The sequence below is a fragment of the Thamnophis elegans genome, chromosome 6, assembly GCF_009769535.1.
Source record: "Thamnophis elegans isolate rThaEle1 chromosome 6, rThaEle1.pri, whole genome shotgun sequence".
Classification (NCBI taxonomy): domain Eukaryota; kingdom Metazoa; phylum Chordata; class Lepidosauria; order Squamata; family Colubridae; genus Thamnophis; species Thamnophis elegans.
Genome location: NC_045546.1, coordinates 66,235,485 through 66,261,768, shown reverse-complemented (window position 1 = coordinate 66,261,768; position 26,284 = coordinate 66,235,485). Strand labels below are relative to the sequence as shown.

The 26,284-nt window shown below is 38.4% G+C and overlaps 1 protein-coding gene across 1 annotated transcript in view; it reads left to right on the top strand.

The window, feature by feature from the left end:
* Window positions 1-26,284, top strand: part of IL1RAPL1 (interleukin 1 receptor accessory protein like 1) — a 726,118-nt gene that overhangs the window by 665,066 nt on the left and 34,768 nt on the right. Inside the window, exons 6-7 of the mRNA XM_032220482.1 lie at window positions 17,226-17,358; window positions 18,443-18,588. Coding sequence (XP_032076373.1) covers window positions 17,226-17,358; window positions 18,443-18,588 — 279 coding nt within the window. The remainder of the gene's footprint in view (window positions 1-17,225; window positions 17,359-18,442; window positions 18,589-26,284) is intronic.

Sequence of the window (26,284 nt, the reverse complement as noted above, 5' to 3'; positions counted from 1 at the left end):
GCACATAAAATTGTCAGTAGCAACAGTTGAAGAGAATCACTATTGGCACACTAACCAACAAACATAGTGTCAGATGTGTCTCCTTCAAAATCCAAAAAAGGAAACCCCCAACTCCAATGAAAGTAAAGCAAGATCTGAGGCTAAAGGCACGAAATTGTATATATCAAAAGTTTACCCAAATCCCTCCACCCAACAACCCCAAGCTAAATGTCCAATCTCCCACCCCCAAGGGTGTCATGTGGGGTGCATCTTCAGGTGGCTTAATCCATCTGGTATGCAGAGATGGTTGACCTTGACCAGGTCTAAACAAATCCATTCAGCATGCGCAGAAGATGGTGAGAACAAAACTCCCTCTTCACTCCGAGATATCTCCTCCAGCACACTTCCCCTCCCAAATACTGAAAACCCCTCCCCCCATTATTATGGCTGCCGATAGCAAGAAAACGATATAGAGGCTGACACAAATGTTGTGCAAATGTGCTCCTTGTTATAGCTAGTGCCATGGGAAAAATGGGAATTCAAGGGCATCCCCAAACTATGAACATGTTTTTTTTGTTAATAATTGCATCTCCACACACAATTAATTTCATCTTTGTTTCCAAGCCATATACATCTTCAGTAGCAACAGCCGTTTTGAATCTGAATCTATTACCAACTGCATATAATTATTATCATTCACATTTGCAAAAAGGTATTGTGTTTATCTTTTCATTATATAGAGTTTGTGTCAGCTTCTATTACTTAGAAATTTTTTGAAATTCACAATTTGACCAAACACCTAAAACTTTGGTTATAATTGTAAATTAGAAGATGATAGGAAAAAAAAGTTTTGTATGTTGACTCCGAACATTATTGAAAAGCAGTGAGGACCTGTTTTTTCTTCAGGCACTTGGCTCAGAATGTTAATGGAACTAGCATGGTGTGATTGAGGGAAACATGTTTTATCAAGAGGGAAGATGTTCAGTGTTGTTTTAAATGGTTTGTTGGTTGGTTTGTTGTTTATTTTATACTGTGGTTTCTCCTTCACTGCCTAGAGTTCTTTCTTATAGATTGATAGCTACCTAAATTTGTTTAGTAAATAAATAAAATATTAAAAGTTGTATACAAAAATATTTCTTTTACTTTGTACAAGTATATATATATATATATATATATATATATATATATATATATATATATATATATATATATATATATATATATATATATATATATATATATATATATATATATATATACCTGTTCTGACCCTTTCTCCGTCCAGTAATGAATGCCGAGACAAGCTTAACTGGAATGTACTTTAATAGGAAGACACCATGACAACGGTGGCTGAAAGCCAAGCAGAACAAACAGATAAGGACCTTGGCAGCAACTCAGACAAACTCAGGCAGCAATAAACACAGATAAGGCTTGGCAGCAATCCAGCCTGCCATGCTCACAGTAATGTCCTCCGACATTCAATCCCGCGTTGACTTCTGCAAAGAGGGGCATGTGCACCAGTAGCTTTTTATAGTCTGGAGAGGTGCCTAATGACCACCAGCTGAGCACAATCACCTTCTGTAATTGCGTAATTGTTCCTGATGCCTAGTAGCTCTTCGATGGCGTGCATCCAGGAACAACTCACTCCTGGCCTCCGGCTCACTCTCCCTTGTCTCGTCCCCACTGGTCCAAGGCTCAGGTGCCTCCTGGTGGCCAACCAGCCCCTCTGTGCCCTGCTCGGAGTCGGAACCCTGTCCAGGGTCCTCCACATCCTCCAGAGCCGACTCATAGGGCCGCTTGCTGTCAGAGTCTGGTGGTAGCTCCAACGGCTCCTGCTGGGCCACAACATAAACCTATTCTGAAATTGGAGACTGAACATACAACTAATCTAAAAATACATTCCCAAAAGCTTTACTGTATTTGAGTTTGTATGTTGGTAATATTTTGGATAATTGTGGTGTGAAAATATCTTGCTGAGAATTTTACAATTACAATAGTTCCATTAGTTTCTGGTATAGTCCAGTAATATTTTGTCTCTATCTGGGCAAAAAATAATTTTTGACCACCTACCTATACATGAATTCCATGCATTCAGATAATACTTAAATGAAATTGTCCTATGAAATATTTTTTGTAACATTGAAGATTGACAAGGCTGGGCAATCTTGGACCTTATTACCTTTACTGTAATAGATTTCTAAATGATATCAGACTGTCATGAGGTTTGGTCCATAAAAAAACCACTATCACATCAGTCCAAAAACATTTTAAAATGAATATGAGCAATTTTGCAGAATAATAAATGTGTTATACACTGCTGGGTGGCTTACTTATATTTAGTACTATGAAAAAAAATGCATCCCACTTATCTACATAATATAGTAGCAGGATCTCAGGGTTTAATAACAGGCATAGAAGGAACCTAATCTACTTGCTAGGTGCATGGAAGCAGCAGTGGGAGTGAATGTCTGCTCTGAGAAACTATTTGTGGCTTCCTAAATGGATTTAGTAGGCCATCAAATGAGATATAACTCTGGTTTGATCAGCTAGACATGATCTAACAAAGCTATTCTCATGTTTTCACATTATCAAGAAATCATGGTGAATTGTCTCATTCCAATCATGGTATAAGTATAAGTATAATCTTTATTGTCATTGTACTTAAATACAACAAAATTGGTTTTAACCTCACTGGTGCAAAATTATAACAGAAACGAAAAAACAAAGAAAAGGAAACAAAAACTAGTGTGTGCATGGAGTGATTGTGGTTGTATTTAAAAGTCTCACAGCCCAAGGATAGAAACTATCTTTAAACCTGTTTGTTCGGCTGGCTATACTTTGATGTCTTCTGCCTAATGGTAGAAGTGCAAAGAGACACTGACCAGGGTGTGAATCATTTCTGAGTATCTTCCTTACTCTGTTAAAGCAGCGAGATCTGGCAATGTCACCAGTGGTGTCAGAGGGCAACCAATGGTTTCTTGTGCCGAATTGATCACTCTCTGTAGTGCCTTCCTGTCCACAGCTGTTAAACCAGCATACCATACTGTAATATAATATGTGAGGACACTTTCTATGGTGGACTGATAGAAAGTGGTCATCAGCCATTGTTCCACCTGATTTTTTCCGCAGGACTCTAAGGAAATGAAGTCTCTGTTGGGCCTTTCCAATCACCAGAGACGTGTTGTTTTTCCAGGTGAGATCTTGACTAATAAGCACTCCCAAGAATTTAAAGGAGGAAACCCTCTCCACACAACCCCCTCAATATACAGTGGGGCAGGTTCCTCTCTGTGCTTCCGGAAATCTAGCACCATCTCCTTTGTCTTACTAGTATTTAGATGTAAGTTGTTTCTTGAGCACCATGCGGATACCTTCTGGACTTCTTCCCTGTATGCTGATTCGTCCCCTCCAGTTATGAGACCCAGTACTGTTGTGTCATCTGCAAACTTTATTATGATATTGGATGGATCAGAGGATATGCAGTCATATGTATACAGAGAGTACAGGTATGGGCTGAGCACGCAGCCCTGAGGAGAGCCTGTGCTGAGCTTCAGCGTGGAAGATGTAAAGGACCCAACCCTTACTGTTTGTGGATGATCCATCAGAAAGTCTTTCATCCATTCACAAGTGAGGGGATGGAAATTCAAGTCAGTCAACTTTTCAATGAGAATTCCTGGTAAGATGGTGTTAAAGGCCAAGCTATAGTCAATAAAAAGCATTCTGACATAATTCCCAGATTTCTCAAGGTGGCTTAGTGCAATATGTAGAGCAGTGGTGATGGCGTCCCCTATCGACCTGTTGCTTCTATAAGCAAACTGGTGTTGATCAAAATTTGGTGGAAGACAGGAACTTAGGTGTTGCAGGACCAGTCTCTCAAAGCACTTCATCACTATAGACATCAGTGCAATAGGTCTATAGTCATTCAGGCTTTTTATGGCTGCTTTCTTTGGAACTTGGATAATCGTGGCTACTTTCAAGCATGATGGGACTCCAGCCTGTTGCAGGGAGAGGTTAAAAATCCTTGTCGGGACCCCTGTTAATTGGTCAGCACAGGTTTTTACCACTTTCCCCAACACCCCGTCTGGACCTGCAGCTTTGTTGGGATTTACAGCCTTCAGCTTAGCTCTCACTTGATGTTCATCCAGGGTGAGTGGCTGGAGGTCAGAGGGCCTTTGGGCTAGAGCCACAGAGACTGATCTTTTGACCTCAAAGCGGGTGAAGAAGCTATTTAGCTCCTCTACTAGCAGGGCATTGGCTATTTTTTTAGTATTGCCCTTATAATTGGTTAAGTGTTGTAGCCCCTGCCACTCCTGTCTTGAGTTATTATCTTCCAGATACTTCTCTACTTTTTGTTTGTATTTCTGTTTAGCTGTCTTAATGCCTCTTCTTAAGTTTGGTGACTGATAGGTAGAAAGCAACTGAATATCCTTCTTCCTGTAGCTGTAAAATGGTCATGTCTTTAACCCTAACTAATTTTAAAAAATGATTTGGAAAGCTGTTATTGTTATTGCTATCAATAAAAGGAGTGGTGGAGTGGGGAGAGAGAGTGAGATTATGTGGCAGGTAATTTAACCTTAATTATATCCTGGTTTAAAGGATCAACAAATGCAATAGAAGTGACATCCACTTTGTTTTAATATGTGTACTATAATATGGGTGATCCACTGTTTATTCTTGTCAAATGACTTTTAACGTTATATTTTCCACAATACTTTTAGAATTTCATGGCAGCACCTGCCAATTTTGGTTGATCTCATAAGTTCTGGGTTCTACTTGGATGGGAGACTTTTTGGGAATTCTAGGTCTGTACTGGACAGTTGATAAAATATCCTGGAAGATAATAGTAGCAAGCCACTTTCAAGAAAATGGCATTAAAACAGTAATCAGAAAGCAAACTTCATTTGAAGACATTTCAGGATATTAATTCAGAGTAAGATTATCTAGCATGAAAAGCTTGAAAAATATATTTGATATTTTAATGACATTTTATTATGTATTCTTCTAATTATTGTCACTTCAGGAAAAAGGAAGATCTACCAGTGATGAATCATCAATAATAAGAAATTGACATAGATTTCATTGGAAGATACAGTAACATGTATGACTAAATGGTGCAAATATAATTTAGGCTGTTCATACAAGGTGACATTTTATTCAGGCTCAAAATATTCACCATTTGCTAATTGCAACTAGCAGGTTATTCAAATGCTGATGTTTTTAATTAAAGTTTATACACCAAACAATTTCTTTAGATTAAAAATAAATGGTGACTCCTTCTAAAGATAGACACTGTCCTCTAGTGGAGGAAAGAAGTCACAGTAGAGCTTGGAAAACAACTCTTCACTCTTTATAGAAACACAGCACTGAGATCAAAAATCGACACTGTCTATGTAATGCTAAACTAAACCACAGAACAAAGATGGTTCCAATTTTAGAGATTCCCCCATTCTTCATTTTAAACAGACTTTATCCAAATCCAATTTATTAAAAAGCACAAGTGTACCTTCATTTTTGAAGTCTCATTTCATATAATGATATTGATTTCTCCTCAGGTAAATAATGTAGCTAAGAGGGGAAGAGTTTGCTCACACTGATAAGTCATTAATCAGTTATTTCACCCCAAATATAAGTCAAGAGTGACTTTACATAAAAAATAATGACTTGAATCCCTCTTCTTTGTGGCAGCCCTTCAAATATTAGAATACTACTTTCATGTCACCCTATTTCTTCTTTTCTCTAGACTAGCCATACACAAATCTTAATGTATTTTAGTCTCCAGGCCTTTCATCATCTTGTTTGCTCTTCTCTGAACTTTTTCTAAAGTCTCAACCTCTTTTTTGTAGTATGGTGACCAAAATTGGGTTGCAGTATTCCAAGTGGTATATTTATAAAGTGGTACTAATACTTCATGTGATCTTGCTTCTATGCCTCTGTTTATACAACACAGGATTGCATTAGCTTTTTTGACCGCTGCTGCACACTGCTGACCCGTACTCAAATGGTCATCCTCTAGGACTCCAAGGCCCCTCTCATAGTTACTGTTTTTGAGCCAGGTCTTACCTAATGTGTCCTTTTTCTCAGTAGTGGGATTCAAATAATTTAATAACCGGTCCTCTGCCCCAATGACCAGCTGGGTAGGCATGGCTGGGTGGGTCATATGACTTGGTGGGCCTGGCCAACTCAACATCACTCACATTGAGGGGAGCCTCACCTGATCTCTCCTTGCAATGTCCAGCCATGCCATACCCCTCCCAGGCTGATTCAGAACATGGTCCACTTTGTTTAATTCTATGCATATATTTCCATGTATGTCCCCATGATGTATACCTGTCTGGATGTATTTTTATTTATTTACCGTATGGCAACTATAGAGATCATGCAATCACTGATATACAAATTTGGTTTAAATAAAGCCTATGTATGTATCTTTCTCTTGAGAATTTTTAAAAATCTTTGAACAATGCCTGTTTTAAAAAGTACCATTTTGACATGTGTGAGCAATTCCTAGTATGACATTTGTTTTAGTGTAAATTACATATGTAAGTGAACATGCTAATTTCAGAAAGTAAGAAATGACACAAGTTCCTGTTACCTTTCTCTCATAAGTAGTAATTCACTAACAACGTCATTAGGAAGAATAGAAGTAACTAGTCTCATAAACATTGAGTTTTGTGTTTAAAACTCTTATTGAAGATGGGAGAGGGAAGGAATTCCTAATGTTTATGGAGAACAATCATAACTTTAAAAGAACTTCAGGCTTTAAAGTTCCTTTCACATTCCAAGGATATTTAAGAGGAACTTGTAACATGAATATACACTCCAAATGATCTGTAGTTTGTTTATCTGTAAGTATAGTTGAAACTGGAGTGCAAAAAGTACAGAGTACATTGCTACAGCAGGCAAAATAGAAGGTGGATTACAGCACTTTTAAATGAACAGATGGTTTAGGAGGGGTGTGGCCTGAATCCCAGCAACAGGACGTGTTCTCCGGAGGGCTCTCTGAAGAACTGTCAGATTCCTGCTTTATCAGGTGAGGGGTTACCTTTAACCCCACCATAGCTGCCCTGGAGAGACAGTGAAGGGGGGGGGGCAAGTGGGTGTGGTTGGGGATCCCGCAACTCCCCTGCACTTTCTTTTTTATCTTTCACAAAGAATTGTACACTCTTCCCACCAGCAAATGGATTTAAAATCCATCTCAATTTTATTTTTTGTCCTTTCCATACAACTTTCATTGGGTTGTGATCTGCTCAAACATTGGGTTCTATTTCTGTCTCTTGGACACGTTTTCAATTCTGTTGTCATCCATCATATCTATTCTGGACCAGGATTTATGCCTATTTGAATAGAATGAATATTGATTTTTCTTAGGGTGCATTTCTCTCTATACATTTTGCGTTCTTATTTCTTCCATCATTTTTAAAAAAGGTTTTGGGAGTTTTTTTCTAGCTTTTTTTTTAACCTTTTTTACTACATTTATAGTCAAGTTCTCTATCTACAGTTGCATTAAAATCTCCTACCACACAGATATTTTCATATTCCAATTTTCCATAAAACTCATCTTGTTTATTATTAGGTGCATATATCACTATCAACAACATCGGTTTTTGATTCATAGTTAGTTCCACCATCAGCATTAATCAGCAAAAATTTGTCTAGCCTTTATTGTTTCTTTAATATATAGAGACACCACCACCCTTTTCTTTTGATGTGCTAATGAAAAATATAGTTTCCAAATTTTGGGGTACTCTAATAGTTTACTATGTTGCTTTTTAATAAGAACTTCTTGAAGACAGATTAAATCTAATTTTAATTTTTCTAATTTATTAAAAAATCTTTTCCTTTTCATTGATAAGTTCAGTCCATTTATATTAATTGATAGTAATCTTATTTTTTCTTCCATTGTTTAATGATACATAGAATTTGTTGTCCTAGTTGATCTTATTTCTCTTTTCTTTCTGTCTTGCTCCTTCTCTTTCCCCTCTCTCTTTTTTCTCTGTCTTGGTTTCTTCTTGTTGTGTGTTTCCCTTCTACTGTTGCTTCCAGCATTTCTGCTTGCTCCCTTTTCTCTTCTTCCTTGTGTGCTGTGAAGTACGGATGTAAAATTGTTCTGCTCTCTTTACCATGTCTAATCTATATCTTTTTTCCATCCAAGTTACCAATAGTTGCTCAGGTATTAGCCATCTGAAGCATCATATTTTATATTTTATATTGGTACTGTTTTCTTGTATCTCTTACCCTTCTGGGTATTTGTTTCAGAACTATTTCTCTTCCTTTATATTTTAATGATGCATCTCTTGCTCTTTGGAGTATTTCTGTTCTCATTGCTTGTTTCTTCTCGCATAACTTGTATATACTCTAAATATTTCTTCCATCCCAGAGATGTCTTCCTGTTTGTTCTTTTCCAATGCCTCTGCCAATAATTCATTTTTTTCTGCAAGATCCTCCCCTTTTTCCTCATTAATATTCTGGAATTTTAAGAAATATTCTGCCTTATGCATCTCCAATATAATTAGGGATCGTTATTTACCTTGGTTAATCTATTCTCCATCTCTTCTACTTTCTTATCTGTTTGCTCTGTCTTTTCTTCCATTTTCTGGCTCCGTGGTTCATTTTTGGTAATTATTTGCTGGATATTGTCTATTTTATCTACCATCGTTTTCCTCCCTGTTTTACTTATATTTGTGTTGCTTGCCATTTTGGTAGTTTGGGATAGTCAAATATTTTAAGTATTAATTATTTAACAAAAACAGCCAATCAATAATCCAACAATAAATAATAGATCAAACACAACAGTACTCCACAATATCCAACTTTTAAATTATACCTGATGTACTCCAACAATTTTTTTTCTTGCTCCCAATTATTATTTTCAAGCCTCAAGTCACTTCTCTTTTTTGGGTATTATATTTCACAAAACCAGAATATCCATAGACCAAGTTCTCTTCAACAAAAGTTACTTTTTTCTTTTTAATGTCTTGTACATTATAATCCACAAAGTTGTAAATTATAATCCACAAAGGCTCACCAAATTGTAATCCACAAAGACCCACCAAAACCCCAGAATTATATCCAGCAGTTTATAAATCCCCAAGGAAAGGGCTAAAAGCTGAAATATAAAAATCTTAATTTATTTTAGAAGCAACCTCTGTTATTTCCCAATTTTAGTTGTTCAAGTTGCTCAGTTGTTATGATCTATATCCAATCAAGGAGCTACAGCATTTAGAGCTTACACTGGATCCATTTTTTCTCTGTAGTTTTCTCTGTAAACATTCCCAGGTGCAGGCAGCTTATCTAAATCTTGTAACAATGTTTTTCCAATAAACTGCCAAGGTCAAATTTAAATCCTACTTTCTTTTCTTCACTTTCATCACTTCTCTGTGGGTTTTTTTCTGGACAGCAGGTGTCAGTGTTGCTCTATTTCTCTTCTATTCCTCTCCTTTAATTTCCTTAACAAACACCATTTTTTTTCCTTTTAAAAGTACTGGAGCCCAAGTTTTAGAGTCCCAAACAAAAGTTTTAGTTTGATAATGTCCAATTATTATAGTCAGGTTAACCAATCCAATTTTCCTCTTTTATATCTTCAAATTATTCAAATAGTTAAAATTTCTTATTTGGATCTATTTTGGGTTTGTGCTTATTCGCCACTGTTCTCAGGGGGGTGGGAGATAAGCAGATCCACCTCCTTCTCTTACAGTCCCACTGTTACTGCCAATATTGAAAGGGGCAAATTTGACAGAAGTTAGAAAATTCTCATCCAGAAATCACACTTCAGTCTTCCCTCATTCTTCTCCGTTCGGGTTGCCACAGAGCTTCTCCCGAATCAAACAAGGAGTTAGCAATCGCCTTCTGATCTACAAGGGTTTCCTCTCTTCTCCACCACCCCTCCAAGGTGGCCTAGGTCCATTGGGACCCTGTGGCATCAGTGAACTTTCATAGAGCACTATTAAAAGAGTCCCTGTATTGTTGTGATGTCAGCTTCACCTTCTCTGAGAAATTTTCTGACTGTGAGAGCAATCAACCAATGGAACAGCTTGCCTTCAGAAGTTGTGGGGGCTTCATCACTGGAAGCTTTCAAGAAGAGACTAGACTGCCATCTGTCAGAATAGTGTAGAGTCTGCTTGGGCAAGAGGTTGGATTAGATGAGCTACAAAATCCCTCCCAACTCTATTAATCTCTGTGTATCTGTATATGCAGATAATGATGTTCTGGTCTAGGCTTCCTGATACAGTAAAAAGCACACACTTAGTCTCAAAAATCCTCTTTTTATTTCAAAGGCTGTGAATTATGTTCATTCACAACCCGTAATGAGTCTCGAATAGTTGTAAAGAGTAGGCTGCCAAAGTCTTTCAGGATAAGGCTGATAAGCACTCACCTTTGTCTTCCTTGAAATGTTGCCAAAGACTTAATTGGGAATTAGCTTGGCAAGGCCACATAGAGCAAAGAGTCAAAATGGAACTTCAGAAGGTAAAATAACCAGCATGAACCAAGTTGCTTCCTGCAAAGGCTCATGTCCCTTTGCTCCTCCTTTATGTCCTATGGGGGAGGGGGCAATCATCTCCAAACCTTACTCCCAAGTCATCCCTTCTGTCTTAACCTTTCTTGCCTTCTGACAGCTCTGTGCATGTGCACACTGGGAACAGGGGGAGACTGTTCCTCTGCCTTGCTGATGTCCAACTCTGGAGATTCCAGAGGCAGCACATAACTCCCAGATGGCCCTGGTCCCCTCTTTGCCAATGCAGAGCCCTCTTCCGAGACTTCCCCAGACTCCAGGACTGGCCCATGCTCCTCACCAACCTGCTTGCTGTCTGATTCTGCTGCCAGCTCTGCAGGCTGCCAGCGGACCACAACAAATGAAAAGATTTGCCATCTATCTCCTGACACATGTCTTGCCCTCTTAGATGGACATATGACACTACTTTATTTTTTCATCTGATACTAAAGCTTTATTTTTCAGACAAAGAGACACAGGGCAAATGGACAGTTAACTATATCTATAACTAGTTATATTCTTAGAGTTGTAACTTTTATTGCTATTATCTTAATAGCATGCTTACTTCAGTAAACAAGGGGAGTATTTAAATGATTTTTTCTTGATTTTTCTTCTGCTTTTAATATTGCCATAAGTTATTTATAGAAGGGAATTTTATTTATGACTGTATGAATATGGGTATTTATTTATGCATGTTCTAGTTTGGAGATTCACAATTTTTCATGGTGTTTATTAGTCAGAAACACAACTTGATATGAAACCTGGACCTAAATATCATCCCCTCTTGCATAAATGTTTTAAGAAAAAGTCACTCAGTATGAAGTTGGCTCATCTGAAAATTGTATTCTTATCTGTGTGATTGATTGGCAATAAATTTTGCAAACCTTTCCTGACCTGGATTCTATTATTATAGTCAACCGTCAAATATTCTTAGCATTTATCTCATCATTTTCATAAATGCAACTACAATAAATAATATTTTTTATACTGTCTGTATATTTTATTTTTGAAGGGTCAAGAGAAGTACTGAGTTCTATAGTTGACTAGTTATGATCATATTTGATTTTTCCAGCAGTTGGACAATGGCTATGCAAAGGGTTGGGTTGATCCCTCTTCGCACCGGTACGCCAGTGAAATTGAGCGTATGTTTTAGAACCCCTTTGTCTGGTGGGATAGTACTGGAATGCTCCTCCCGCCTGACCCCCCTCGCTCCCCCCACCCATCTGGTCGCTGCTCGGCGCTCGCTCACTTGTCCCACCCATTCCATCACCACTCACTCGCTTGCTCCCCCCACCCGTCCGCACCAAGCTTGTCATGCTCACCACTCACTGATCACCAATCGCCCCCCTCTGAGAGGCAGTGGGGGGGGACTTTCTCACATGCCTTCTTTCTTTCTCCGAAGGCGTGCGAGAAACCCCCCCCCCCATTGCCCGAATATGTGAATGAAGGATGCTGCAGGCTCTTTTGCCCTCTGCTACACTATCTCCTTTCATTCTCCATCTGCCTCATTCACTCATTCGAGCAGCAGAGAACAAAAGGAGATAGCATAGCAGAGGGCAAAGGAGGCTGCATCTCCTTCATTCACATGTTCAGGAATTGGGGGGGATTTCTCGCGTGCCTTCTTTCTTTCTCTGAAGGTCTGTGAGACCCCCCCCCCATTGCCTGAACATGTGAATGAAGGAGGCTGCAGGCTCTTTTGCCCTCTGCTACACTATCTCCTTTCGTTCTCTGTCTGTCTCATTCACTTGTTTGGGGAGCAGAGAACGAAAGGAGATAGCATACCCGAAGGCAAAGGAGCCTGCAGCCTTCTTCATTCCTTCCTTCCCTCAGCGCCAACCAAACAGTTCCCCCTGCTCAGCTGCCATCGCTGCTGCCACGTTCATTCTGCGTGCCCACCTGGCCTCCGGCCTGAGTGCTAGCGAGCAATGGCAGCACAGGATAGCTACTGCTCCTGGGCTAGCTGTGGGTCGCACTGCTCGGTGGGCAGCACCCCGACTCCCCTGCCGCCACCACTGCATCACCTCAGAAGCAGCACCTCTCGCCCGCAGAACCGAGGCAGGGAAGAAGATCAAGAGACATAGAACCACAGACTCTCATTCCCAATTTCAGTGGTGAGCCTAAATATTATGTATGTAAAAACCTGCCTTTAAAAAAGGTAATTTATTCATTTATTTAAAACTATTCATCTTTTTCATCACTTAAACAATACTAAAATATGTTTTTAGCTGGTAGGAGCCAGGATTATTTATTCATTTTTATTTATACTCTGCCCTACCTTGACAGAATATTCAGGGTGGTTTCTAACAATCAAATGAAAATTAAATTAGTATTAACTCTACCATTTTAATGTTTAATTAAAAAGAAAACAGTTCTAAAAATATTACAATTCAATTTAATATTCACTTTCAATAAAGTATTGAATATATTTGTGTGTGTCTCTGTGTGTGTTTTTAGTTTCACAATGTGAGTTAAGACCTTCCCTTCTGTTTGACCTCTTTGTTGCACTTTTTTTCCACTATGAGTGGAATATTTTCAAAAGATGGAAAACAGGGTACCCAGAAGGGACGTGCAGTCAGGGGAGGCAGGGCCTCCCCACTGTTATCATGAAAGGAAAAAAATGTAAAAGGAAAAAGGCTGAGGTCATTTCTGCCAGAGTCACAGTGGATGACTCTGCTTAGTGCTTAACTGTTTAAAAAAGCCTCTTTAAAAAATGCCCTCTATAGGAGGAGGCAGGAGAACCACGTGCCTCATTTAGTCTATGTTTACTCGAGCAGAGTTAAGCAAGGATTAAAAGCTGAAAAATTCCTTATGTAGATGAGGCATGTGGTTCTCTCGACTCCTCCTGTAGAGGGCACTTTTTAAAGAGCTTTTTTAAACAGTTAAGCAGAGTCATCCATTGGAGATTCTGGCAGCAACTAACCCAGCCTGACCTCAGCAGCTCTTGCATTTTTCCTTTTACATTTTTACATTTTCATCATGGCAGACAAGAGCAGAGTTGAAATCCTCTGTGAAACAGCTGGAAAAGGTATGTGGGTCAGAGGGAGGGGGAGGAATTCAAAATTAATGTAATTTGTAAGTAATTGTATTATTGTAAGTAGTGTGTGTGTGTGTGTGTGTGTGTGTGTGTGTGTGTGTGTGTGTGTGTTTTACCCGCCTCTGCTGGCCCGTGTGCTGGCACTTTATTTTTTATGTTTCGGCAACCCAAAACTGTTAAAGTGAGGAGGCTGACCATTCAGCAGGCATGTTCATAATCATTTTCTGTTTCCTGTCTAAGGGGAACCACTTTAAGTGTGGGGTGTCTTCATTAATATAATCTGCCCCTTTCTCCTTCTGATGCTGTTTTGTAGGAGAGGGGAGAAAGATGGGTTCTCCCTTGGTGTGGTAGAGCCCTTCCGAAAGCCCCGGTGCTATGTCCATCATAGAGGCATCCCGTGGGATGCCTCTATGTCAGACACAGCACCGGGGCTTTGGCGGGGCTTTCAGAAAGGCCTGCCAAAGCCCCTGCGCTGTGTCCGACATAGGGCGGCTTTTGCCTGCTTGCCTCACCAGCCATAAACCTCACCGCACGTCACTGGTGCCCAGTTCTGAGGAGACTTGAGACTCTTTTCAAAAGAAGCTGTAAATCATTCAGTTGGCTCAATGTCACCAGGAATATGAAAACTAGCAGGAGGTTATTTTTATTTGTCTACTTGGTATAACCAAATCTATATTTAGATTGATAATAGACATAATATACATTGCCATGAAGAGTAAGATTACTATACCCTCCCACTATCCATAAATTAAAGCACATTATTGTATTAATATTATATCTATTTGGATAGATAAATAGATCATGAGAGGTTTGATTGCTATAAAAAATTAATTCCCAGAGTTTTTTTCATTATGCTATCTATTATATTGTTACAGGTGTATATCAACCATTCCATGTTTATAAGAATGTTGTCCTTCCAGATTTCTCTTTTACCTGAGGAAAAGAAAAAGGGAAATATATTTTTCCTTAAGGAATGGTAGAAAGGGAAAACAGATATCAACCACTTCCTGCCTTTAAGAGGGCTTGCAATATTCTATGAATGGTTGACCCATGTATGACCTTGATCATGGGAAGGATTTGTTTTGGTTGTCTGCTGTAGCCACCTACACCAGCTACCTACCATGAAAATTCCTATTCAAAGGGAATTCTTAACACTCCTTAAAAGAATACTAATTTGTGGTAGATGTTTTTGAAGAAAGACTTTAGCTTTATATCTAGAGAGAAATTGCTCTGCAAATCCACATTTCAATTTTTAGTCCTTTGTTTACTGTATGATTGAAGTGTTCTTACATTTGCTATCTAAATATATTAGAGTGTATTTTAAGTAATTAAATTATAAAAAAAATAAAAATTGGAAAAGAACATCCCCTCACACACAAACACAAAACAGTTTTAACTGGCACAGAGCAGAACATATATGTGTAGAGTAGACCTAGCAGCATGTAAGGGAACATGGAGGTAATCTAGTCCAACCCTTTCCCAAGGCAGGAGTCCTTCCTTTTCTTTGAGAGCTGTCAGTGGCAGTCATGAGGGAAATATGTGTGTGTGTGTGTGTGTGTGTGTGTGTGTGTGTGTGTGTGTGTGTGAGAGAGAGAGAGAGAGAGAGAGAATGAGAAAGAGAAAGAAAGAAATTTGGAGAGAGAGCTAAGAAAGAAGGAAGGAGGGGAGGGAGGGAGGGAGGGACAGAAAGAAAGAAAGAAAGAAAGAAAGAAAGAAAGAAAGAAAGAAAGAAAGAAAGAAAGAAAGAAAGAAAGGGAACTTATCACAATTGAGCCCAAAATTTTGGTTGCTAAGCAAGAGCGCTGTTAAGTGAGTTTCACCACATTTTCCAACTTGGCCACACCTACCCAGTCACATGACCACCAAGCCACACCCACAAAACAGGCCACACCTACAGAAGAGGTTCTAAAAAAATTTGAAACCCACCACTGACTATGCACCACATACTGATTGATAGAATGTGATATTTAATGGTGTTTCACACTCATGTGTGTTTTCTTTTCTCATTACTGAATAGTTTGAACTCTGCAAATATGTATGTGTTTTGCACACTTGAACATGCGATTGTGCATGCTTTGTATTTATCAACTATTTTTAATCTAATAATAGTTCTAGTGACATTTTTAGCTGCACAGTATCATGCTGCTTTGATAATCTGAGAACTGGGTCTCAGTTCTCTGGGATGAAGTTGAACTTGACAAAATGAGGAACTCACTTCTTGTACTCTTTCCATAAAACCTGACATTCAGATGACAGCAAGCAAAATAAAGCAAATGAAGAGGAGTACCCAACATAAGGTGACCAGATGTCCCGCTTTTGGCGGGACAGTCCCAATTTTTCAAAATTTGTCCCGTGTCCTGCAGCGTGTTCAAAAAGTCCCAATTTTCCAAAAAAAAGAAAAGACGCTGAATCATCAATTTTAAAAAGGACGCTGTTAAAAAAAAGTTTTTATTTCTCTGAAGTGTCGTTCCTGATGTGGCCTTCAGAGGGCAGTGGTTTCCCTCCCTCTGCTCAGCTCACTCACAGCGCCTGACAAGGGGCAAGGCTTCTTCTCCTCCTTCGTGTGCACGCGCCAATGCGCAATGTTTTTGCGACAGCTGTCCGGCAGCCTCGGCCAGGGGGGCTTTCCGGTGGCGGCAGCACAGCGAGGAGGAGGCTTGGTCCCGGGCCAAGCGGCTCAGCCGTCGGAAGTTTTTTTTTTTTGCCCGCTTCTCTCGGGTGCCGCTCTCCCTGCAGCCATGCCATGCAAGCCACCATCAGCAACCTGGTCTGGGTGAGCCGAGGGGAGGCAGGCGGGGATCTGGTTTGGAGAGGCTGGCGATGGGAGTGGCTTTTGAAAAGGTTGGGGGACGTTGGGGGAAGGCAATCTGGGGAAGGCTTATTTTTACAGCTCAGGTGCTCCGAGCGCCCCTCCCCCTCAATGGTGTCCCGCTTTACCCATCTTAAAATCTGTTCACTTTACCCAATAACATGTCAGGAAATGCAATGATCTAGGCAGAAGTTGTCGCTAAGCTAGTTAACTATACTTGCAGGCCTTGGATGATCTAGCCACTTCCCATAACAAGTATTTTTGCTTACTAGTAATAAAATAAAATATTGAGTTTCTTGATTTTTAAAAACATTTTATGGACTTTGAAGGTGTCTTACAACATATAAATGTTTTTTTTGTTTAAAGGAAACCAAATAACTAATTTGTTTTTGAATAATTGTCAATAAAATAATATTTTAGTTGCTTCAGGTATGTGTATATTGAGTAGAAAGAATAAGATTGCATTATTTTAAAATATTAGATATTGCTTTGAAATTATCAATTACATATTTGGTCATAGGTTGTAAATATTTTTGGACTAATGCATAAAAACTTCCATATTTGATTTCTTTTATAATGTGTATCTTCAAGTACATTAAACATATGCAAGAGAAGTGACATTTATTATGTAAAATTGTTCTATAACATTCATTTAGGAATTCATTAATTTTATGTTTGGAATGACCCCGATATTTTCTCCTTTCTTTCCTTCCTCCTCCACCCTAACTTTCTTCTACTGAGCATGTATTATGCTCATAATTTGGTCAAAAATGTTTCTAATACATAAGAATCCTAAAGTTAACTTTCATGTAATGTAAGATTTATATGATAAACTATTACTTTATTGTCAACCCAGTAATACATTAGTTTTGCCAGTTCGAGTCTAATGTATTTTCTTTATTAATGCTTTTCTCCAGGCCATTCTCCTAATCTAACTTGTCGAGCATTCTTTGGATACAGTGGAGAAGTCAGTCCTTTAATGTATTGGATGAAAGGCGAAAAGTTTATTGAGGATTTGGATGAAAGTCGGGTTTGGGAGAGTGATATTAGGTAAAAAATATATATACATATGTTTTGTCAAGACTAATATCTACTTTTCTTAAATGAATAAAATACTATTTAAAAGAGGAATAGACATTATTACAGAGCACAAAATCAACTGAGCCTTGTTCTTTTGCAGGATGATTATTGAGAATGGCATAGAAAATTGATGTTTCATATTAATGTATGCGTGTTGGAGAATTTTAATCTTTATTTTTATTTTTATTTTATTTTTTTCTTTTCTTTTCTTATTCTGGGTAAGCTGCCCGGAGTCCTCTGGGATTGGGCGGCCTATAAATTCAATAAATTAAATTAAATTAAATTATATGCAATTATTCTAAAACTGCTAGTTTTAGAATCTAATGTTGAAGCAAGAATGAAGATTCAGCAACTGTAAAATGTTTAGAAACTATTTACATGATAAATTGTGTGTGTGTGTCCATGCGTGTGTGTGTCTATTATAAATTGATTACTTACACAAAATCCTTTTGTGATATTCATTGGGATGTTTCTTAATCTTTGGAAATAGTGGTAATTTCTTTTGGTGTTTATATTTGTGGATATATGTTGTTTTCAAACAAACAAGTATTATGTGCATAAAGAATTATAAACAAAGTATGAATTTCCAAAGAAAATTATTTCTCCTAAATTACTCAAAGAAATGCATCCATCTTCTGAGAATATTAACTTTGTTACTTAATCTTTAAAAATGGAATAATCCAGAAATATATTTTATTTTTTAAAAATAGAATATATTTCACCTTAATTGCAAAAAAATTAGGTAATTGTTTTCACAAAACCTGTTCTATTTGGTTCAATTTTTTTCAATCTTAAAAAGTGTTTTAAAAGATAGTTATATTTTAGCAAAAAAAAATATTTATAAAAATCAATTTAATTCAGATCTCATTAGCATCTACAGATGTGTATAAATATATATTGATAATAAGGTAAACTAGTGGTTTAATTACATCAATGTACTTTTTTTAAAATAAAGATCATATTAAGATTCCTTCGATTCCTTCCAAAAATATTGTTTTTCAACAATTTTTCAATAAGCAAAAATATTTCAACAAAATATTTTTCTTTTTATTAGAATCCTTAAAGAACATCTTGGAGAACAAGAAGTTTCCATCTCATTAATTCTTGATTCAGTGGAAGAAGGGGATCTTGGAAATTACTCCTGCTATGTTGAAAATGGATACGGCCGCAGACATGCTACAGTTATTCTACTTAAGAGGGGTGAATATATCTATCTATCTATCTATCTATCTATCTATCTATCTATCTATCTATCTATCTATCTATCTATCTATCTATCTATCTATCTATCTTCACTATTGTTATATTCCATATTGTATAAAGTTGTGTTCCTGAAAGTATAAATTAATTTTCACTTTCTTTAGGATGGCATTTTAAATAAAAAGAAATCAATAATTAAATGTGGCTGTTTGTTGAAAAAATACAGTTCAATAACTTTTTAATAATTATATTTATACAGGAAATGCATGTAACAAGTGGAAAATTAATAAGTATTTTCTGGTAGGAAGTTATTGCTATTAGAATTTTAATGTCTAAAACAATAAAAAAACAGTAAAAAGTAAACTAATCTAGTAGTGATAAATGTATTTTGCAAGTGGCACAAACAACCATGGGTAAAACTTTTTGTGCTAATAGAGTATAACTTAAAAAAAAATATATTCTTATTCTTAACTCTGTTCTAATTATGTTTAAAACTTGCCATTTACTGGGATTAGAATTTAAATAGCTTCTTCGTTTATTTATTTGTTTTATTCCTTTGCCAAAACGTATGGCTGTAATCTAACCTATACGAACAGTGACACTGATCTAATAATTTTTGATGATACTACAAAGGTTCTGCAAAGATACTAGCTTTAAAACCATAGTAACATTTCTTAATGGTATTTTTCTTGCTTGGTCTTCCATTTTTAATATGTAAAGATTTGTTAGGTGTTAGTTATCAAATTTTAGGTTTTTAGACTTTTCGCAATTTAGTAATTCCTATTAATTGTAATTATATATTACTTTCTACATGTAATAGAAAACCATATGTTGCTTTGAAATTATCAATTAGATATTTGTTCATAGGCTGCAAATTTTGGGGGAGTAATGTGCCCCCCCACCGAGCTCCATTTTCATTGGCAGAGGTCTAGTAAAACAAACTAAAAGCAAAACAAAACAAAAGGAGAAATGTTTCCCCTTTTGCATTTGAGCATCCAAGAAGGAACAGGAAAGGAGAAAGGGAAAGAGGAAAGACAAAGCGAAAGAAGGAAAAAGGGTAGGGGAGAGAGCAAGGAAGGAAAAAGAAGGAAAGAGGGGAAGGTAAGAAGAAAGGAGAATGAAGAGGGAAGTTAAAAGAAGAAAAGGAAGGAAGGAAAAAGAAGGAAGGAAGGAAGGAAGGAAGGAAAGAAGGAAAGAAGGAAGGAAGGAAGGAAGGAAGGAAGGAAGGAAGGAAGGAAGGAAGGAAGGAAGGAAGGAAAGTTTAGTACTCAGCCACCAGCAGCTCTGCTGCCTTTTTGCCACCCCCTTGTCTCTTCCTCCTCACCTCTCCTGGTGGTCTCCCATCCTATCGCTGAGGATGCTGGGTTACAAAGCTGGGTCTCCTTGCATGGAGTAGGAGTCGCCCACCAAGACATACCCACCAAACCATGCCATGTCCACTAAGACATGCCACGCCCACCAAGCCATGCCCACAGAACCAACAGAAAACAAAATTGAATCCCACCACTGATTAAAACCCCCAACTAATTGCCAAGCTTTGCAAGAGAAACTAATTAAAATCAAATAACAAAATACACAAAACAAGCCTCTAAATTTCAAAATGCTATAGAACAAACTGTATAAAAATCCACGTACTCAACAAATCAATTGCTCAGCTACCCAGAATCACACATGCTTGGTGGTTTTGTTTCACCATTAAACCATCTTTCCAATCAGCTTCCATGTTTCCATGTTTCTCCCTACTTGGAACTGAACCAGATGGATATTTCTTCCAACATATCTATACAAAAATGAAGCTTTTTATGAGCTTAAATTGATGATTTTTTGAGTATTTATTTTGTAAGTAATCAATTATGTTTTACATTTCATAAAGTAGTGTTAGGAAAAGAACCTGGGTAAATAAAAAAGAAAAATCCTAATGTATTCATTACAAGTTGCAACTGTAGAACCTACAACTCTTCATACTACTATGTAGCAATATCTTGTACTATTGTTAATTTTCCTTAAGATTACAAGGACTTAAAGATATCCTCAAGGTATGATAAAAAAGGAAGAGGATGGCTATAATAGTGCAATTGAAACTCAGCCTTTTTTTTTCAATGTTTATGTGAAGTTTCCAAAAGATGACCTAATTAATTTACGAGCCTCGAGACAAAGTTCAAAAGAAATCCATTCATTTATTAGGATCACATTTTGGCATGTTCTTCTGTGGAGCCAAAACTGATATCCTGTTAATGGTCTTTGCACTTTACCCCTAACTCTCCCCTCCCTCAGTCTGTGTCATAAATCATATCCACCAATGAAGTTGTAGAAATATGAGATCCAACTGTGGCCGAAGGTATGCATGGAATCCTCCCTCCAATGTCAACTTGATAATAGTCATGGTAACGCTTTACAAATTGACAGTTTATAATCTATGAAACACAAATAATCTGGCAGAACTTCAATCTCACCATCCAGCATGTTGACTATTTTTTAACCGTAGCATTGCAAGAATATATGTTATGTTATGTTATGTTTATAAGACATCAGAACTTATTTGTTCTTAATTATATTTTAGTTAATTAAATTAAAGAAATGTAGATTCTAAATCTAAATTTTATCAAGTTGTTGCAATAATTAGCAGTTTGTTTACGTCTCTGTTGACACATCTAGTTCTATTTCACTAAATGATTGTACCAATTCATCAGTGTACTTATTTATTGAATTTAGTATTGGAATATTTGAAATACCTGTCTCTTAAAATTCATTGTTTCCATTTCTTTCTTATAAACTATTATTTTTAATCCACATTAAATTCAATTTTACTCAGTAGAACTTGCTTGCTCCTCATCAATATTGTTTTCCAATTCTATAATTGCAGATAACTTTATAATTACATATTATCCCCATCATCAAAAATGTCCTCTAAAATAGTATTATTTATTTTGTGCTAATGCCCTTTACTATCCAAATTTCAAAGTCATCAGTTTGTTCTGATAACAGTTGCTTAGGTATAAAAAAAAAGTGATTTACCATGAAAAAGGATTCTTTTATTTAATTTCAAAGTCTTTAATTCAAATACATTAGAGCCTCTAAGCCACTTAAAACCTTCTAAAATCAATACCGTAATCATCCTGTTACTGCATATTCTCCACAAAAATATTTTAATGCATAAAATTTTAACCTCATAATTTTCTTTGTTAAATGATTGAAAGAGAACCTACCCAGCAAATAGAACCTGATTTGCAGTTCTGAAAGTTTTCAATCTTTACGAGCAACAAAATTACTCTAAAATGCTTTAAAAGATTGTGCTTTGCTCAAAACCTAAGACCATAAAAGACTACATTATTGGCTCTGAGCTTGATGGAATTCCATGACTTTCACAATAAAACCACAGGTCCTCTGTCTATTCACACACACACAAAAATCTGCCCATATCTTTTTGCTCTAAAGAGTTTCTACTGTCTCGATCCAGCAACTAGCTGTCCATAGGATAGGATGTCAATTTGCTATTCATCACTAGAAGCTTCTCTGCATAGCCTGCTTGTTATGAGCTGTTTTGAAATTTAGCTATGGCTCCAGGTATTTAGAACTCAATATTATACTTTTAATATTTTCTATCATAAATAGATATTATTTTGGTACAAGATGGTCAACTATATAAATATTTGAAATGAGTAAATAAATGTCAAAAGTTGTTATAATTTCTGTGTATCTGTGTCATTGGGAAATACTGGATCTTAACTGAAGCACAAAAGAGCAAAATATTTATTTATTTTTAATTTTAGGTGTGTGTGTGTGTATATATATATATATATATATATATATATATATATATATATATATATATATATATATATATATATATGAATGAAAGAGACAGAGACAGAGAGATCTGAAAATTATAGTCATCTGATTGAGTTTAAAATTAAATTTAAAATTACATTTAGATTGCTGCCCTGTATTCCTTTTGCAATCAATTATTACCCCCAGATCATTTTTGGAAGTACTATCTAGGCATCCCTATCCTAGGTATGCCTGTGCATTTCATTTTTGTTTCCCATATGAATAACTGTATTGACATCCATTAAATTTCATTCTATGACTTTCAATCCATTAATCTAATTATTCAAATAATTTGATTTTGAATTTTGTTTCTATTTTCTTAACTGTCTCAATCAATTCTGCAACTACTACATGTTTTATAACATTCTACATATTTAACATTATCAAAATAGGGAAGAGGATCCAGAGATGATACTTCCAGCACCACATACTATGTTTCTTCAGTCTGTTGAAAGAATGATGGAAATCCATCTGCTTATGAACTCCTAGAGTACTTCTTAGTTGCCAGCAAAGAAAATAAGATGTTAAATTAACTAGCCTTGATTTGATATATCAGACGTTTCATTTTCTAATTATGACATCAACAACTGAGATGGCTTCCTTTCCAATGAAGAATAATTGTGTTGATATTTAAATAACCACTATCCTATCAGGAAATAAATGGCACTTAATTTTTTTGAATGAATAAATCTCTTTCTGCTGAAGAATGATTTAACACTGCATGTTGCACAGAAAATGAAGGAATGATTTTGTCAGGTCCCAGATATTTGTACAGGGACGCTGGCATTTTGGTGAGAAGAAGGTAGGTGGAATGGAGTGATCTGTATATGAAGTTTCTGTTTCTGTTGCCTGCATTACTGTGCTAATCTCTATATGAGGTTTCTGTTTTCCTGAAATGATGTAGTGTGGAAGGGGTTTGGTTAGCATTGCTTTAAATAGCTGGTTTTAAGTGAGAAGCTTCAGTTCTTGTCTAGATCTCTTGTTATCACAAACCTTTCAATAAAAGCTCTTTTTGGAACAACTGCAGTTTCGAGAGTCCTGCTTTCTTGGGAAGATTGGAGAGGCAAGACCTTACATTAGGCAAGACCTGCAAACTGGTTAAGCGAGAGAGGTAACAGCCATACCATGGGGACTGTGCACACCATGTCTACTCAGGGGAAGAACCCCACCCCCCAAAAAATCTCAATTGAAGCCCTCAAGGCCTGGGTCAAGGTGAATATTGCCTCAAACACCTATCAAGCCAAGGTGGTCCATCGGTGTTGGGAAGATGGAAGGCTAGGGTGGAAGAACCAAAGATGACACCCTCACCTGTGGCAGCCAATGTCCTGGTTGGAAGCAGGAGATGGGAGACCTTTATGACAATGATGAACAGGAAGGAGCCCCAGACCAGCCCAACCAACTCCTGAGGGAAGCCATGAACCTCATGAGGGAGGACATCTATGGCATGCAGATCCATGCTTGCGCTGCAGGCTAGTTAGGAGTACAAAAGGGGAACTACCAATGAACAAAAGGGATCCCCAACACCAGGAGCATTGGCTGAAACTGCAGTGGCTACTGTTGAACTCATTTCCACCATGGAAGCTCCACCCAGGAGACATCTCAATGCAAAGCAGGGCTTGTGACTCGACTAGAGGAGGCTTCCACCCTTACAACGGAAGGTGCCCCCTCTTGGCATCAAATTCCATGGCAATTCCCAGCAACTGGGATTTCTCCTCACACACATACTGACCTACATGCAGCACTCCATGGTAGTGGATCTGGGTACTTGAGAGACCGCCTTCTGCCGATTACCTCCCTTCGACCAATTAGATCGCACAGACTGGGCCTCCTCCGAATCCCATCTGCCAGTCAATGCCGACTGGCGACCACACGGAGGAGAGCCTTTTCTGTTGCAGCTCCGACCCTGTGGAACGATCTCCCCGTTGAGATCCGTACCCTCACCACCATCCAGACCTTCCGCGCAGCCCTCAAGATCTGGCTCTCCCAGCAGGCCTGGGGATAGGTTCCCAATTCACCCGCCCGAGTGTTTGATTGCTGAACGAAAGTTGTGTTTTATTATTTTTCTTTGTTCACATTTTGTTTTGTTTTTTGATACTGCACCCCCCTCCCTTGTGATTGTAAGCCGCCCTGAGTCCCCTCAGGGAAAAGGGCGGCCTATAAATTTTAATAAATGAAAAAAAAAATGAAAAAAAAAAAGTATGGGAGGGATCTCCCTACAGAAGGTGTTGAAGATTGTCACCCTGGCTCTAGAAGGATCAGCTGCACATTGATGATGGTGAGCCCTCCGTAATGCAGATGCACCAGAGCTCTGCAACTTCAACTGTTTCATGACAGCCCTGAGATAGAGATTTAACGACCCCCTAGCTGACTGCAAGGCTAGAGACCACATAAGGCACAGACAGGGACACTGTCCAGTCACTGAATACATCGAAGAGTTTCGTGATCTGACTTACAATGTAGATTAGCCAGAGGAAATACTCATGAGTTGTTCAAAGATGGCTTAAATGATGACCTGTACAATGCATGCACTGCCTGTGGAGCTCCAGTCTGCCTGCACAGTGAGTGTGTCTTGGCTGAGGAAGTAGAAATTGACCAAGGTCGAATCCAGGACCACACAAACTGCTCCTGGAAGAGATCCCTGCCAGAAGGGAGAAGGGAGGAAACCAAATCTGTTCTGTCCCAAGCCTCTAATCTATACTGATGCAGATTTGGCTGTCTGCCACAACTAAGGAGGGAGATAAGCAACCCCTTGGCTAGGAGCCCAGAAAATTGTCTCTATGAAAACAAGGCTTGAACTCATGAAATTCTTTCACTACGCCTGGATTAATAAACTGTTGTATCCTGCAAAATTCCCCTCCCATTGCCCCACCTATAAGCTTTCCGGGAGGGGCCAATCAGTAGCCACCTGTTCCCTATTTCCTTCTTTGAGCCTTTTTCCAAAGCTGCTCCCTCCTCCTCTCAACCCTACGCATACGTATGTCAGGGACAGCCTCTGTCTGTTCTTCATCACTGCTCCCTGACTCAGAAGCCATCTGGTGGCCAACAGGACTCTCTAGTCTCTGCTCTGACTCCGAACACCCCCCCCCCCCAGAGTCTTCCTCAGCCTCCAGGGCAGTCCCATAGAGTTCATCGCTGTCAGATTCCAGCAACAGCTCAGCTGGCCGCTGTTATGCCACAACACTATCCCTCACTGCAGGGCCCTTCTCCCGGGTCTGACACTAAGGGTGTGGCTTAGATGGGAATTGCTCATGGAAGGCCTGCACCAAAGCAGGTTCATGGATGAAGGTCATATCCTCCCAGGTAAAATCCTCCGGCCCATAGCCCTTCCATTCAATCAGGTATTGGAACCGTCCTTTCAGCCATCGGAAATCCTGGATACTGGCAACTTTGTACTCGGGCAGCTCCTCATCACCACGAAGCTGGGGATGATCTGGTCAGTGAAGAGGACAAGCTGGCTTCAGAAACAAGGAGAGATTGATGAAAGACCGGATGGACTTGCATCGAATGTGGCAACACCAGGTGACCGGATTGATGACTGCTTCAACAGGAAACAGGCCAAGGTAACGGTGGTCTAACTTCTTGACCGGCCGGTCTGATGGAAGGTGTCTAGTGGACAGCCACACTCGATCCCCCACAGTCAATGCCGGTGTTGCACACCGAGATCTGTCCGCGACTCTCTTATAGTCCTCCTTGGCTTTATCCAGCCATCGTTGCACCGCTTGATGGACCGCCTGTAGTTCTGACAGAAAGTCCTTAGCTGCAGGGACCAGTGACTCAATTGGGGAAAGAACCCCAAGGGGAGGGGAAAGAACCAAGGATGATACCCTACATTGGCCAAGAAGGGCGTCATTTGCGTGGATGTGTGCTG